The following is a 13882-nucleotide window of genomic DNA, read 5'->3' on the forward strand; positions in this document are numbered from 1 at the left end:
GCATTTAAACTGCATATAACTGTAACCAAATTTTCAAAGGCAGAAAATGCACTAAGAAAAATTGGTTCTGATTTGTTTCCTGGTTTGGTTCATAATCTCTTAAAAAAAAAAAAGACCAAAACATTGATCTTTTTTTTCCAAAGAAAAAAGAGACGTTTGTGTTTCATTTTGAGTTAACATGAAGATACTTTGCTTTCATTAAAGACTAAATGAATGGGAGAACATTAAATAAATCAAAGAATATTCAAAAAGGTAGGTCCTCACGCCCCGGACTGTGTACATATGCCTCAAGGCCATTTTGCCCTCCCATGTGACATACGCGGCCTTCGGTGATGCGCAATTTTAACTGTGTTCATGACCCCGCAAGCATCACTTAGCGTGAATCTTCGCTAAGCGCCGAAGGGCGCACGGCTAGGCCAGATAAGGGCTTCCCCAAAATGAGCTATGACGACTTTGATAGCTCCCCGTGCTTTCATCTGCCTGCCCGCTGCATGCTTGTTGTGTATGAGGTAGGGTGGGGGCTCTGCTCTTTAAAACCACATTTGATATCAGGCATCACTGCTTTGAAGTGCAATAACTAAAGTTGAGCGTACACTTGAGCGTTCTCTCATTTGACTCAAATTAGCTGAACAAAGAATGTTGCCTCGCGTCCAATGGGACGGACCAAAGGCATCGCAAACAGGTCTCATCTATTATTTACTCAGCTCCGCCGGTATTTCGCTAAATAGTCAAAGTGGCCGTATCAAGCCACCTGCCTGTTGTCACAAACAAGATAAACATATTCATGTGATTTCTGCCACACGGTTGCGGTGGTACCTTTTGATCGCAGGCGTCACATTTTTAATGAGGCTTTACAAAGGCAAACAAGTTTGTGTGTGATGGAGGTAGAACACATGCATGGTACACACAAACAACCTACACACCCACACACGAATTTTACAGAGGGCTAAAATCCAATCATTAGTACATTTGTGGTACCTGACTTGTAGTAAACATGATAAAGTAGCCAAAATCTGAAAAAAGAGCTTAACTTGCATTTGTATTGGCAACAACGTGAAGCTCTATTACTTCCCTCTGCAGCGGAATATATGATGATTACATTTCAGGTAGCGTATGAATCACGGAGGTGGAGTGTAGATGAAAGATTAAATGAATTGCTGTCAAAGGGCATTAAAATGATTCCTTAATGTTCCACACTTTGGGAAAGCACATAAAGTCACACTAGACTAGTTTGGCCTAATTTTCAATATGAAAATCCTAGACACGACAATTTTACTGAAAACTAAATATCCAATCATTTCTCACCAGGAGCTACCGGTATGTATAATAAATTTATTCCTAGTCATTCAGATGACTAGTGTTTATGTTGTGGCTAATGCAAAATGTTATTTTGGTTGACAGCTCAAAAGCACTTAATTAGTCACTTTTTTCACCATTATAAAACGGTCTTTAATCCCAGTGCAACTTTTCATCAAAAAATAACAAAATGTTTCTATGTACCCTGTAATGTCCTTGAGTTCTAATTACTGCTTTTTGCATTGAATGAATATTGATGTGGATATCAGAGATGTACTACAATGTGATTGGCCACTGAACGCACCTTGAGTCAACTGCTATATGCAAGTGAGTAAAGTACGTGTCAGGGATGTTGGAATATAAATTGGAATATTAATTTTTCACTTGAAAGTACCAAAAAAAAAGAAAACTCTGAAAGAACGTACAACATAAATTCACATATTCCTTACGACTCTTTATCGCCTCAATATAAAATTTGGCATGAAAATGTAACGCCGCAGGGGCCATTGGAGGTGGATCAACCAATGGGGTTTTAGCCCTGGCATTCCCCCTATGGTGCCGTCACTGCTCCAGCATCAAGAGGTCGAGCGCACACCGAACACCATGCGGTCCGTGGAACTCTGTGATACTCTCTTTTACCTTTTGATGTTTTTCACAAGCTGACACTTTATACTGTATATAGATCCCCTATATTCTTTTTCCACACTCACACTACCTCGACACACAACCAAAATGAAACATAAATCTTCTTCTTGTATGGTCATGCCGTATGTTCTCTGTATTTCTCTCTGGCTCATATTTTCTTTTCCTTACACAAATATACCTTTGCTAAATTGTGGCACCAGCAATTACATAGAACCCACTGGTAAATTTAACTTCCATTTACATTTAGATTACCAAATATTTCACTTCTTTCAACTGGCGGTATGAAACCAATTTTGCACATGGCTGTGGCCATACAGTATGCAGACGCATACAACTGTATGTGATGTTTTTATATTGCAACCAATGCATGTTGGCAGAGTGAACATAGTGTGAACACACACACACATGCACACACACACACATGCACACACACACACATGCAGAGCAATAAATCTCAATGTTCACACATGGACGAAACACATATGAGAGTGGTAAATCCTAATTTCTCTGCCCGCATTCTGTACGAGTGCACAAGAGGCTCCCCTCCCAGCTAATGTTATCTGAGCATCTATAATATCATAGATTCAATATGTTGTGGTCCTGATTAAAATGATACCCACAGGAAATATGGAAAATGAATCATTGAACCATTTGCTATTGTTTTAACCAACATTTTAATATTCTTTGATGTCAGCCATTCAGACGTCCACCCAGCCCGAAGGCGAACATGTCCACCATAATGGCATAACCGCCAATCACAGGCCTTCAGATTGGACACATATGGACAATTGAGAGTCATGAAATTAACTTAGGATGCATGTGTTCTCCCTTTTGACACATATGGCTTGCTTCACACCGCTTTCAAATGAGTGACCCTGCTTATCTGGAATTTGGACATTTGTCTGCCCTGAAAAGAATCTCCCTTCTTTTTGAGATGCAAATAAACTGCTGATTATGGACCCGAAGAAACACGAACAAAAAAGACATGCAAAGGACAGTCATCTCTCTTTTTCTATACTGTGTAACAGCCCAGAGGCCCAGACTGAACATTGACAAGTTAATAACCCCGGAAAAAAATAAAAAAAGACATAAAACAGCATGGTTTTGTTGTATTTTGGTCTTGCTAGCAAAACAACAGCAACAGCAAAAGTATAACATATAATAACGCTTAAATCTACTGTATATCCAGCACGAGCTACCCTGCGTTATGAAATGTTTCGACTTGGTACCTACACTAAAAGCAGCTCTAAATTGGGAACTGCTTTTAAACTGTAAAAAACAAAATAATACATAGAAAAGAACCATTCAAATCTGACATAAAGCAGGTAGCATGAAATATGAACCATAAAGGAATTGTTCACGTTGTGGTCGGGTTTTATATGGTTACTCTTTCAAAGGGTTGTAGATTGATAATGGTTGGAGATAAAGGCAGGCTATGTAAATGTTGCTTGGTAAAATAGTACTACTTTGGTGCTTAAAGGGTTAACATAATCTGGATTTAATGAAAGACTTTTTTGGTGTCTGATGAACCAGTTGCGAGCCAATTGCAGGGCACACAAAGACAAACAACAATCCATGCTCACAAACACATCTAAGGGGCAATTTGGAAACCACAACCTCCGCATGTAAGGCGGACATGCTAACTAGTCCACCCATGTGCCGCCCTTCCCTAAATGTCCTTGGGGGAAATGGACCAACAGCTGAAAATCCAGATCAGCTATTGCATTGACTGTGCAGGGACAGTATGTTTATCATTTGCTTTCTCAGCAGAAAACGTGCTAGCCACTACAAATCATGGGTGCTGTGTTGAACAGAGGCGGGCACTTTGTCAGCACTGACGGACTGTCTGTCGGGTTTTTAAATTCCCTAATTAAAGACTTTTTTTTTTTTCGTAAATTCAAAAACAATACTTTGTTTTACTTGTAGTGTATGTGACAGATACAATTTAGACAAACGTAGACAAATGTTACTGAAACTGTATTCTATAGTTGTAGGGCAGGCATTTATAACAAGCTAGCGCATTGCCAACCACTCAATGCCAGATATGGTCCAGTTTAAGAAAAAAAACATTCTGGACACAAACAAACAACCAAAGAGTAGACTGTTTACGGTGTGTTTTGTGAAAAAATGAAATTTGCCAGGTGAGCTGCAACATAGTGAAAGCTTTAGTACAAAAGATATTACATTTCTACTCATATTGCTTTTGCTTGCTGAAGACATTTAAGCTGTTCCACGTGATGTTTGTCAATTGAACCATGCTGAAATTTCGTGCCTGGGACATCCTCCTCTTCCAAACTGAGTGGTAAAATGTGACCTTAGTGATGTATAAAAAATAATAATAATCAATTAGTGTGAAAGTGAAAGTTGCCAATATGCCCATATTTGGAAGTGTTGACATAGCAGTTTACCAGGAAGGAAAAGAAACTGCTCATTTAGACAAGGAGATGTGGACTTCACTTCAACAAATTGAAGGAAAAGGAAGATCCCCCTCCCAAAAAACAAAACAAAACAAACAAACAAAAAAAAAACATTCTTACATTCTTTACAAGTGGCTTACTGGGAATTTGAAGTTGTAATCTTGTTTGTGAGCTCTAGTTCCACCAAGACCAAGTTGCATCTTCTTAAAGGTATAGTACGCTTATTCAGAAGACAATTGTTTTTTTTTTCTTTTATGCAAAATCAATGTCTTTAAAAACACATTTTGCCATTTGCTATCGACTGAAAAAGACACCACATATGCTCCACATAGGCTCACGCGATGAGTGTTTGCTTGTAAACGTGGCAAGATTTCATTTTCAGTACAATGCCTTTAAAAAAAACCACTCAATGTCAACTCTTGAGTGTAACAAAATGTCCGGATGCTGAGGCACCCCGTTAACGGCCTTGCTGACATCATGTTGTGTGCTGCTAAGTTCAGTGTGAAAAGGGCTTTCTCGTACGAGCTTGGGCTCAAGCGAGCAGTCCACTTTTTAGTCAATCTTCCACCCAAAGGTCAGCGATAAATATAATTCAAATGATAACTTTTACTACAATTGAACAATGATGTATTGGAACTCATGATTTAAAGCCAAAAGATGTCAAGTGGTCGCCTGCAAGCGTGAACGCCAAGTTTCGACAGGGACCTCTTTGGAGGGGATCAGGGACACACACGTATTATCACTCACACACTCTTCCCAGCTTGTGGATCCTAATAGTGAATGCGGCTCTTAAGCACAGTGCCTACGAAAGCAATATGCAGCCCGACTGCAATATTTCTGCGGCTTATAAGCAGAGACAAGAAGGGAAGAGCGCCAGAGGCTGCAACTGGGGAAAACAGATACCACCATGAGTTTCTGCCTCTTTTCTTTTTTTCCGCTGTCTCCCCCCCACCGAGTCAGACCCCCACACCCTGCCTCTCTTCTTTTTCTGACTATACTGTACTGCATCATTTCCAGTGGTAATGAGTGTAGCGGGGCCAGGCAGAGAGCAATGAAGAGAGGCGTGACTCAAGGGAATTAGAATGTTTAAAATATAACCAAAGATTTCCTCCAGTGCAAATACTCAGACCCACCTTCAACTTGTGCTCAAGTGTATTCAAAGATACCTAATCAGATACCTAATCGTTTTTCGTCCTCATCATTTCAATGCCCAAATTAGTTTTTGCTAATGTCGTTTGCAATACCTAAGTTCATATAAAGCTAAACAAAATAAATGCACACAATGCTTTGCAGAGGAGTCGCCATAACACAATTTCGCAATAAGTTGCTTCATGTTCCAATTAATTTGCTCATAGTTGTGTTCTACCTTTACCTTTATCATTATTGTATTGTTTTAGTCCACCATACTTTGCCATTTAATTTCTTCAACCTTTCTTGACCAATTCAAATCATCCATCCATCCATCCATCCATCCATCCATCCATCCATCCATCCATCCATCCATCCATCCATCCATTTATTTTCTTTAGAAAATTCCAGCTTCAAAATGTTCCAAAGTCATGTCATGCTTCCTGGACAATTATTTGTCTCTTTACTAACTTGTACTATTTTTCCAAAATGTAATATTTTTTTTTAAAAAAAAGTCTCCTTTCATTGTCAGTGGGGTATTAAAATTGTTCCTACAGGAATTGATTTTATTTTCATTTCCTCTATCGCAAAAAAATACATAATTGTTGCCAATCATTTGCAATTTTTTTTTGCAATATCATTTGAATTCTAAATTATTCCTTCTTCTTTCCAACATAAAAACATTCCAACAATTCATGCATTCCAGGTTATATAATTTCTTCTTCCAAAAATTCATACTTTTCCAACTATTTTATATTTTATACCCACAAAATCCAATTTAACACTTCAGCTCATCCCTAGAACAAAATAGTTTCAAAATTTCCAGTTAAAATTCTAATCATGTTGGTTTTGTTCCTTCTGAGTTCCTATTCATACCCATTGATTAAAACTGTTAAAACGTTGGAACAGTTCATTTAAGTACTATTAAAAAAAAGAACTTTTATTTCAATCTGATATTCTTTTTTTTTTCAAAATTTCAATTTTTTTTTAAATGTGTGTTTTTTCCTTTCTTCTTTCAACACTTGATAAAACATTACATTGTTCAGCTCATCCCTACGACAATTGTTTCCCCAAATTTCAAAATGAGAGCAATACATAATAAATCAAAACATTTTCAAAATTCCATATGGTTCAATGGTCCTCCACATCGTTCAATATCATTCTATATAACTCAAAATCATTCTATTGAATTACATGCTATTCACATCACTCCATACGCTTCCATAACTTTTCATTTAGCGTTCACACATAATTTCTGTAGAAATTGCTTCATCTAGTTTGAAAATGTATTGTTCCTGTCATGGCATTAAAAATCATTACATTAGATTTGCTGATACCTGCAGAAAATCCTGACAAAATCTTACTTACGCCCTAAAGCAGTCTGATGTACCCCTAGGGTGCGCATACCCCCCTTTGAGAACCACTGCCTTAAAGGGATACTTAAGTTATTTAGCCTTTTCAGCAGTAAACATTTAGATTTTGTCTATAATTAATTTGATATCTGCATTATTCTCCATGTACGATGAATAACTTTAAAGCACATATTGTCTCGCTCTGTCAACTGAAAGGAAAATTATTTGTATTATTTCTGAACTACAGTTTGTGGATTATGAAAATGCGGCAAATGTTGCATCCAGTGAGAGCGCATATCAAACAAAGCGAGTGATGTCTTGAAGATAACGCCGGTCTTTATTTCATTTTCTCGTGCGCATTACTTTGGAAATATGCGTACGCCACTGCTTCCTCTGGTGTCATTGTGGGGAGCTGGAATGTTGATTGCGTTGATGTTTGAGTTCAGATGGCAACAGCAGGGAGGCAGAGCTCTCAAGAGATCAATGTACACAACACCCACAGTCAGTTGTTTCCATTATAGGTGTATAAAAAGAATACAACTTTTGATTCCTTGGCTTATTTTAACCTCATTTTCTGACGCCTTAATATGAACAATTTCTAGACGAATAAAGGAGATGTCCTTACACTAACTTTAAATGAGGCATATTATGTCATCGTTCCACTAATTAAATTAAATCCTAGGGCGCCTTTGAAACATTTTGCTTTTGACTTTTACATAACACCATTTCTATATAGTGTGGCTGTCAATTGTGAGGCTATTGTTTAAATTTGCCTCACCGTCGTGGAACCGTTTGCTCGGATTAGCTTGCTTCAAGGCTCACAGGCTTTTACTGAAAAAAACAAAAAACAAAATAAAATTCAACCTTGAATTACTAATACAAACCCTTTAAATACCATAGATGGTCCGCAGAACAAAACTATCAAACAGACACTGAACTCAGTGTCCTTAATAATAACAGCACATGAATGAGCCATTATTTTGTACAGAATTACAGCTTTCGGTCTTTTTTCTCTCTCTAAACCAGTCGTAATCAAGAATAATAACTTATTGACCCCCACACTCAAGAAAAAAAAGGAAAGAAATTCAACAAAGGTTTAAACTCAAAGACATTTGAATTTTTTTTGTACATTAAACATTTATTATTAACATTTGTCTCAAAGAGATACTGGTTTGACGTAATGGCTTTCACTGATAACCGAGTTATGAAGAAAGTAAAAATTTGAATGTTTTACCAAAGAAAAAGGAAACTAAACAGATGAGTCTTTTTTTTTCTGCAGTGCTTATCCTCATGAGGGTCACGTGGGTGTGTGAAAGGCAAGCGCAACCTGGACTGACCAATCACAGTGAAAAAAAAAAGTTTAACGTTCAGAAAAAAAAGAATTAAAAAAAAAATCAGATTCCAGAGGGGCAGATGATGCTCATTTTTTAGTGTGACATATGGTCTCACATCACAGTACTGCACACACCCCTCAATAACCCTCACTCCATGTTTGTGCATTTTTTTTTTTTTATTCTTCATCTTTCCTTGTGTGGAACTTGAAAAGGTGAAGGAATCCCAGATGAGTACAAAGACAAAATTGAGAGCCATCACACACTCGCTGGCTTGCAGACTTGCTTTGAATCTCATCTTGCATGTGGCTGCGAGGGAACTTGCTCAAGCTCTAATGACAGCTTCAAAGCGATGAGACTCTGGAAAGCTGGCGACTTGGACGTGACTTGCCCTGACCTTGAGCACATGATAGAGACTTGGCGGAGAGCTACAAGGACTACGAAGGCTACTCAGTGCAATCAGTTTGCGCCGTAGAAACAGAATAAAACGTGAAAACGTCTTGGAGAAATAAACATATTCAAATTAGGTGCGTTTAATGAGTGGCAATGTAAGATGGCCACCAGTGACTTCACTTCTCTCAACCGTGACGAAGCAGCAGCGTTATGCTGCATTTGAGGAAGGTGGGACGTGGATTTTTCCAACTTCCCCTTTGAATTGGGAGATCTGAATAGCGAAGTCGGGAAAAAAAGGGACCCCCACATCACGAAACGTCGTCAAGCTGACGCGGCTCCATAATGGTGACCATATGAAGACCTGAGCTCTAAATGGCAAAACATCATTTACAAGGTTAGAAAATATATATTTTTACTGTTGCATTAATTTAGATGAAATAACTTCACTTTAAATAATGTTGTTTGGACTGTGAAGATATGTCATTATCTCCCCGCATGATGTTATTCAGTGAAATACATGAACTGCTTTGAAGATAAATGATTCCTTCCTGACAGTATGGAAAAGGTTAGCTGGGGATAAATAGGTGTTGTGATGGACCAAAGAAAACAACCAAACAAAACATTGATTAGAATCAGCTATCTGACTTCTCAACTTCCTCAATTATAGCATCAGCACATTCATATAGAAGTCCATGCTCCAAACCCAAGACCAATTTTGCTTCAAAGCAAAAGGGCACAGATCACTGAATTTAAACAAACCTACAGTATCTGGTTAGTAGACTCCATCAAACATCAAGAAAACCTTTGCTTGCAAGAAAACATCACAGAGCTAAAAAATGCACAACAACATATTTTCCCTCACAAGAAACATTGAATGTTCAATGGATTTTAGACAATTTTGTGATGTTTGAATTGGGAGTTGGGTCCAAATGTGGCAAAAAAAAGTCTCCAAGAAGATTTTCCGGTGTGTTTAATCGTCACGCAGCGCATGGTTGTTGGGATTGGCTTGACATTATTTTTAATCTAATGAGCGGGTATCTGGACCGACGTGCAGATGTTTTGTGATTATAGAACTCAGAAAATCAGAGGCAGACAAGCGCAATTTGATAGCAAGCAACTATGTATTTCTACAGTGTAATGTGTCATTTTGCTTTCCTTAGAATACTGGTGTCTCTGGTTTAGCAATTTGCCTCTGCAGTATCTGAAATTTAGTGGGCATCTCAAGTCACTGAAAGATTAGCAGTTACAAAAAACTCGGAACATTATTCAACCATTCATCTTGAGAGGAAATTCACATAAAGGACAATTATCTAACTACAAAACCTTTTGAGCAAAAAGTTGTTGCCTGCTGTCAATCAAATGCATAAAAATAAGCAAAAAAAAAAATAAAAAATCTGATTTTCAATTTATGCAGTTCTATTAGACTGGCTTCCTCTGTTTATAAAGCTGTTAAATATTATGTCTGTATAAAAAAGTGCCAGAGGCCTTCCGCTTGCAAGTTAAATATGCACTCTGGCCCCATCGTCACTTACGATACACCCACACAATCTAATGATATTCAGAATATGAACTTTATCCAAACATGCATTCAATACTAAAATAATATGCTGCTCAGTTATATATATACTGTATATCAATCAATCTGTGGTGGTCCATGCATTTCACTCTTAAGCCTTGTGATGTCCTACCTCGTCCGACACCACAGCTGGAGAAATTACGAAATTACACGTTTGCATTACTGTGCATTGTATCACCTTAATCAGGCTATTTCTGGAATATTTATACATCACTAAACCCGCATCACCAGTTACAACCTATCACTACAGGTGATACGTGATATCAATTAATTGCGAATAACGAAACAAAATTACAAAAAGCATATTAAAAATGAATAAATTGCTTGCACTCACTAAAACGTCGGTCCCCCAAAACACTTATTTCAACACAAAATCCATTCTTCTTTCTTTCATCAAGAAAAGTTCAATGACTCGATTGTTTGATGTTTTCCTCTCCTTCAGCCATATTTGGTTAAAAAAGCGAGTAGATATTTTTATTTTTTTTTTGAAAGCCATTCGGCTCTGGTGTTGTCTACACTGTTAATGCGCTTCATAGCAGTGCCTCCCATCCACTCCATCCAATCACAGGCTCATGTACATGTCACGTTTGACGTGAGGCCTTCTAGCTGGCCTTACTGTCGCCCGCTTGTGATCTGATTGGCTATCGCAACTATCTATTAACTACATTAATGTGCCAGTTCACTTACAGTGCACAGACACCCGCACTGTTGATTCTGAAGGCCTCGGGCAGATTTCATACAGCCTGGCCGGAGGAGCTGGACGAATTGGCTGGGAAGAAGTAAGTGCGGGATTCCCTACTGAAGCTGTTGCCCCCGCAACTCGACTCTGGATAAAGCAGTAGCTGATGGATGGATGGATAAAATGCATTAGTGTACTTTAAAGGGCTGAGCATGCTTACCCCTCATTTACATAATGGTCTTAATCTACCAAACAACCACCTCGTCTCCCAATCTATGATTTGGCAGCTAGGCAGGCTAGTTTGTCTATCCATTAGTGCAAGGGTGTTCCATGTATTGCCTGCGGTGGACCGCCTTTTTGAAGGATCGGCTGGCTTTCTCACAATGTTTGGCTTTTACTATGCGACAGTGCATTGGCCTGTATGTCTCATAGCACTTCTAATAAAATAAACAAATCAAGCCGCATCAGTGGACTGCCACTGAATAACGATGAACGATGAAGGAAGGAAAAAGAATGGAAATGCTTTTGCTTCCAGAACCTCCCTTCGATGGACTTGAAATGAATATCTTCTTCCAGTTGATGCAATACGCCACAAACCAAGCAGCAGATACAACAATTGTTACACACTATTTTTTTTGTAAGTGTGTGCAGGTAAGGATCTTCTGGAGGTCATAGGTGGTGCAGACGCAATGCTTTTTGTTGCAGAGTAGAGTGGCAGCCCCTTCTCCACCGTTATCTACTTTACTCAGCTCTACTTGACAAAATCAGTTTCCAACATGAAATCTATGGTGCCCGTTGTGCTTCCAAAAATAGTAGCAAACATGACGTAAATACTTTAAGGGCCATTGGTTGGTCAGAGACACATTCGATAATGCGGCACTGAAAACTAGATGGGGAAAACAGTCACCATTAGCGACGAATGGCGAAGATGGGGAAAAAGAATGAAAAAGCTTTCGCTTCCACAAGCTTCCTTTGATGGACTTCAAGTTAATAGTTTTCGGGCTGATGCAGAATTACAGTAATCCAAGCACCAAGTACAATAATCTTTCCACACGCTCCATAGTTTTTTGCTATTGCATGCAACGTGCACTCGCTACTGCCGCTGGTAACATGATGTCACTGGCGAGGTGAGGAGAGGCTCCCGGGGTCTGGCGGTGGCAATGTAGATGCAATGTCCTTTGGTATAGAGCAGAGTAGAGTAGCGCAGGGCAGAGTAGTCCAAGATAGTAGATACTCGTAGGTAATAAATAAATAAAATCTGGATGGGTTTGAAATGTCCACAAGCCTTTGAATGTACTGCACCTGCCCTCCTGTGCGGCATACAAGACGTCAACACTCCCTCCAACACCTAAGAGTTTTGTGGTGTTTTTCAATGATGGTGTAATTAACTTTAGTAATTCAATTGTATTTAAAACTTCGGTTTTATTGTCAGATTATAATTTGGGGTTTTGAAGAAGTCGCATGAGTATCACAATAAGCAAAAAAGAAATGCAACACGTCCTAAATAGTCCAGTTTGACAAGTGCTGGTATGCCGTACGGCTGTGTACCGGCCCACTTAGAGCACTGGACTGAACAATTCCCGGAATTCGCTGTTACAGCTACTTGTCAGCCCCTCAACTTAAAAGTCAGCCTTATTGAATTCATGTCAGATTAATAAACCAAATCCTAAACAGAACCGCGACTATACACACGAGTGCCCAAACACACTTGAGTGGAAAGCAATACATCCAGACTGAGTGGAATTTCATCCGTGCGCACGTGCTGGCACGGAATGGATTAGGGGGAGAGAGTGAGCGAGAGAGATAGTCGAAGAGAGGAGTGAGAGAGTGTGTGTGTATATTTCTTCCACGGGAAGAATTTGATCCACATCAGCCTGCCTTGATCGGCTGGAGCCTGGACCATAACTCCTGTGGATGGATTTACACCTCCGCCACCTCGCACACCTCTGGATTTAATTCATATCACGGGGACATCTTAAATCTGGTGACAATCAATAGAGACCATCAAGAAGCAGAGAAGAGTCGAGGGGAGGGGGGAAGGAGGGGTGGGGGGGCTGTCACACCTCCTCCTCTTCTAACATCTTTCCGTGCAGCAGGAGCTGCAAAAGTGCAGCAAGCCGAGAGGAAGAAGGGATGAGGGGGCACAAGAGGTGGGGGTGAGATACAAAGCGGAGCCCCCTCCAAAAAAGGCTTGCATTCATTCATCTCAGCCTGACCGAGGACAGCATGCCAAGCGCGGCGCACGCCAGCGACCCAGCTCCTCCTTTCATTCTTCCGCACATGTGAGCATATAGGCTAGTTGTCATCCGCACTCTCGGAGAGTCCCCATGTGCACACTTGCGAGTGAGTAGCGGAGGGGAAGGGGGGCGAGCCGGTCCTCACCTGCGCCGACTTTCACGCACTCGGGGGACGCCGCTGGGAGGCGGCCTCGCGAGCCCCCCGGGATGGCGTGCGGCGCCTGTTACTACCTGGTGATCAGCTCCACGCATCTCAGCAACGGACACTTTCGGCGCGTCAAGGGGGTCTTCAGGGGGCCGCTGTGCACCACGGCAGCCTGTGACTCACCGGTAGGTGCTCTCTCGCTTCCTTCCTTTTTATGTTTATGCGCCTTGTGCCTCCAGCTTTTCGGAAATGGTTTCTCACACTAAAGTCGTAGAAAAGTCTCGCAGCCACGGGCAAACCCGTTTAATGACATAGTTGACGACTGAGCTGTACTGCTTTTATTATTGTTTTTTATTATTATTGTGCGGGCGAATAGGAATGCGAATGCCACAATTGGGTATTCAAGCACAAAGTCATTGTCCCCGCATGCTAATTTTCCCCCCCAAGGCAATGGGAATTAAACAAATGGAATTGCATTAGAATGCTCTGGCGAAGAGATGAGCTGCCCCATTGTAAATAGCACTAATTACCTTAGGTGTGTTACTAATAGGATGTGTGTAGCACTGAGTGTGTGGGTGCAGCCTACTTGAATAACTCTGTGACCTTTTCCTAGTGCCACTGGTTCTTTTCAGCCACCACAATGGTATTTAGCGTCAAACACACTGTGAGTGTGTGTGCGCCGT

The 13882-nt window shown here is 40.1% G+C and overlaps 1 protein-coding gene across 1 annotated transcript in view; it reads left to right on the forward strand.

Moving 5' to 3' along the window:
• The first annotated feature begins 12887 nt into the window (after window positions 1-12887).
• Window positions 12888-13882, forward strand: part of LOC148425395 (uncharacterized) — a 44493-nt gene continuing 43498 nt past the window's right edge. The window contains exon 1 of the mRNA XM_088409352.1: window positions 12888-13384. Coding sequence (XP_088265478.1) covers window positions 13262-13384 — 123 coding nt within the window. The 5' untranslated portion in view covers window positions 12888-13261. The remainder of the gene's footprint in view (window positions 13385-13882) is intronic.

Source organism: Hippichthys cyanospilos, chromosome 3 (genome assembly GCF_059441005.1).
Source record: "Hippichthys cyanospilos isolate Australia breed blue-spotted pipefish chromosome 3, RoL_Hcya_1.0, whole genome shotgun sequence".
NCBI classification, from domain to species: domain Eukaryota; kingdom Metazoa; phylum Chordata; class Actinopteri; order Syngnathiformes; family Syngnathidae; genus Hippichthys; species Hippichthys cyanospilos.